The sequence below is a fragment of the Penaeus monodon genome, chromosome 29, assembly GCF_015228065.2.
Source record: "Penaeus monodon isolate SGIC_2016 chromosome 29, NSTDA_Pmon_1, whole genome shotgun sequence".
In the NCBI taxonomy this organism is placed as follows: Eukaryota; Metazoa; Arthropoda; class Malacostraca; order Decapoda; family Penaeidae; genus Penaeus; species Penaeus monodon.
In genome coordinates this window covers 13257997-13261769 of record NC_051414.1, presented here as the reverse complement: position 1 = coordinate 13261769, position 3773 = coordinate 13257997, and the positions used below count along the sequence as shown (strand labels likewise).

The window sequence follows — 3773 nt, the reverse complement described above, 5'->3', positions numbered from 1 at the left end:
ACCTTTAAAAAGGGAAAAAGGGGAAAAATTTTTCCCCTTGGGTTATTTTAAGGGGGTTTTAAAAATTTCACCGGGGGGCCGGGCCCCCCAAGGGAAAAGATTTTTTTAAAAATTTTTTTTTTTAAAAAATTGTTTTGGGCCGGGGGGGCAGGGAAAATTTAAAATTTAAAAAGGGGGAACAAAAAAAAAAAAAGATTTTGGGTTTTTTTTTCTTTTTGGGATTTCTTTGGGGGGGGGTTATTTTTTTTTTGGGGGGGGGGGGAAAAAAAAAAATTTGGGTTTTTTGGAAAAAAGGAGAAATTCGTTTGAAAAAAATTTTAAAAGAAAGAAATTTAAATTTTTTTTTTTTTTTTGAAAAATTTTTTTTTGGGGTTTAAAAAAAAAAACAAAGTTTTTTTTTTTAAAAAAAAAAGGGGTTCGTTTTTAAAAAATTTTTGGGGTTTTTAATGAAATTTAAAAAGGGATAAAAGGGGAAAAATTTTTTTTTTTTAAAAAAAACAAGAATTTGATTGAAAAAAAAATTTGGTTTAAACTTAAGGGGGTTTTTAAAAAAAAAATTTTTACAAAAATTTTTTGGAAAAATCCCCAAAAAAAAAGGACCTTTAAACTTAAAGCCCTTTTTCAACAAATTTTTTTTTTTTTCCCCCCCTGGGGAAAACCCCCCTTTATGGGGATATTTAACTCAGTAAATTTTCCCCAAATTTAAAAGGTAAAAATAAAGACTGGGTTTGGATTTTAAAAATAAAAATGGGCAATTTTAATTGAAAAAACAGAAAACAATTTTCGTTCTATTTTTTTGGGGTTTTTACCCAAAACCTTTTTAAGAAAAGGAATAAAAAATTTTTTTTTTTCAGGAACCTTAATTTTTTTCCCTTTTTTTAAAAACCAAAAACTTTTATAAAACCCCCGGGAAAAAAAATCACCCTTTTTTCAAATTTCCCCGAAAATTTGGGGGGAATTATTTAAAATTTAAAAAAATTTTATATTTTTTTCAATCAGGTAGAAAAATTTAACAAAACTGGGGTTTACTGAACATTTGAATGAAAAGGTTTTTCCCTTGAAACCCAAACTTAAAAATTATTGAGTCTCTATTATTTAAATTTCACCCCAAGAATTAGAAAATTTTAAAAGAAAAGGAATAATTTTTGGGAGTTTTTTTTAAGGTACATTCAAAATTTTTTACAAAATTAAATATTGTAACAACTACCTTTCAACTTTTCAGCGCCAAACCCAGTAAGAGGAATTACTCCAATTCTTGATTCTCAGAATATTACCTTTGAATGGCCTAGACCAGAAGGCCGAATTGATTTATATACTATTATTTGGTGGAATGATGCTACTCCAGATAGAAAGGTGAGAGAAAAATAATTACAATACTGTGTACATTTACTTTGAATAATCATTTTCTGTGCGGTCATAAGGAAGAGGTTACTTTATTGCTGTTGGTATTACCATAGCATTAGAAAAGTTGATATAGATGTCTGCTAATTATAATTTCAGAAATCCAAAGAAATTCCAGGGACCCAAGCAACTGAAGGCATAGAGAGGAAGTTGACCATTTTGATTGGTGAGCTGAGGCCTGGAGAGCTGTACCATTTCCAGGTTTATACCACAGCTCATGAAGTGAACAGCAAGGTTGCAGAACTCTCTAGCAGAACAAGTGAGTATCCTTTGAGTGACTTCTGTATATAGAGTCCTGTTTTCAGAATGTCTAAAAAAATCCAATTAGATTATTAATTTGGTTTGTGTCATCCTTGTTATTTTTTGTAGGTACAATAGAATTTTAGATTAAAAAAAGACTGGATATATTAACCATGATTTTTTTTTTAGGTAATAAATCACAGTCTACAACAGAAACATATTTATTATATTTTTTCTTTCAGTGCCTGTCATCACATCAGATATAACTATTGTGAATCAGCTAGAAACCAGGTCATTCACTATCAGGTATACTCCAACGCCACGCTCTGTTGCAACTTTTGACACCTACAGATTCATGCTGTCTGATCCATCTATACCCGTTAAGGAGAAATCAGCAGTTGATGATGATCGTAAGGTAAAAAAAAAATATATTTTGCTTTTTGCTGGCGTCTGACAGCAGAAAGGTTGTAAAGTTATTTCGTGGGTAGGTATCAATGTTTTAATTTGATAATTTTTAAAAATTCTTTGCATAATCACCATAATGCAATCCTGATTATGTTTTTTCAGATAATATTCAATGGACTAGTGCCAGGTCGTTTGTATAACATCACAGCTTGGACAGTATCAGGTGGTGTAACTAGCCAGCCACTCATACGTCAAGATCGACTGTATCCTGAACCTGTTTCAAACATCAGTGCTTCATACATATCAGATACTGAAATTACTTTATCATGGAATAAACCAAATGGAGATTATGATTCATTTGAGGTATGTAAGGCTTTCCCCCTCTTTTAACACAAGGATGTATATTAGTTCTTGGCATATGTCGGAGACTTTGTTACTAGCATGCTTACATTAAGACTATAATTATGTATATGTTCCTTTTATTTTGTCATGAAGAATAGCTTGATCTAGAGGACTTTTTTTTAGGTACGATATTGTCATATTACTGCTTAAGATGTAATTAAATATTATTGTAATTTGCCGGTCTTGATTGTTTTTTCCTCCTAATTTCCGCAGGTGCAATATCTCCGTGATAATGAGCTCTTTACCAATAGCACAAAGCAGGATTCCATTACCATCACGAGATTGCGACCACATCGCAATTATACTTTTACTGTCCTTACTAGAGCTGGAAGTACTAGGAAGTCAAAACCTGTGTCTGCAGCATTTACAACAAGTGAAAGCACTCCTGGGAAGGTAGGATAATGTCTACCTGTATGTAGTTGCATTTCATCCATATTATTTTTTCTTTTCTCTTCTGAGTTGTTTCTGAAAACTGATATGATGAGTGAAAGCCTGTTTCCATCCCTTTTACTTTAAGGACTAAATATGGCAATTGTTGTTTTAATGTATATGAGCAAACCGGACAAGACATAGCAAAAGTCATCCAGAAAAGTGTTCAAAATTGTTCATAGTTGAATAGCCAGGTTAGAGTAATTTGATCTGAAATAATTTTGTAATGAAATGTGCAAAAAATAATTTTGTCTGGCCTGTGTACACTTGACACCTTGAACTATGCTATCCTTCAGAGATTAATGACATTTTGATGCACATTTCAGAAGCATAATAGGAATCATGAGAAAGACTGGAAACAGATATAGTCTCTAAGCTTTGATTCTATGTGCAGTGAATTATCTGTAATTTCTCTCTCTACATACAGGTTGATGAATTTGAACCAATTGAAATAAAACCAGACCAAGTCACATTTAGGTGGTCATTGCCCCCTGATGAGCAAAATGGTGTTCTTTTAGGCTTCAACATTAAATATGGAATCAAGGTGTGGTATCATTGCTGCTTTTAAATCTTTTATGTTTTAACCCAGGTTTTGATTGAAATTATGCTAGATACTAAAGTTTAAGAACTAAGGACTGTCTTATACTTTACATCTTCTTTCTTTCAGGATACTGCTCCGACAAATGAAAGACATTTTGAGCCTGATGAACTGATTGGTGTAATCCCAAATCTCATCCCTGGGAAAACTTACTCCTTCCAAATAGAGGCCACGACAAAGATTGGTTCTGGACGCATAAAGTATTGGGAAGGAACCATGCCAGTTTGGCGTAAGTTTTCTATCTTCATTTTTTTCCTAGTCCAGTAATTTACTCATTGATGCCAGGTAATGGAACTAA

The 3773-nt window shown here is 32.3% G+C and overlaps 1 protein-coding gene across 1 annotated transcript in view; it reads left to right on the top strand.

Moving 5' to 3' along the window:
- LOC119591971 (tyrosine-protein phosphatase 10D-like) overlaps window positions 1–3773 on the top strand; it is a gene marked incomplete in the record, with an annotated part of 62800 nt that overhangs the window by 47696 nt on the left and 11331 nt on the right. Inside the window, 7 exon segments of the mRNA XM_037940725.1 lie at window positions 1223–1353; window positions 1501–1660; window positions 1884–2056; window positions 2209–2409; window positions 2662–2841; window positions 3305–3421; window positions 3545–3704. Of these exon segments, the coding sequence (XP_037796653.1) occupies window positions 1223–1353; window positions 1501–1660; window positions 1884–2056; window positions 2209–2409; window positions 2662–2841; window positions 3305–3421; window positions 3545–3704 (1122 nt within the window).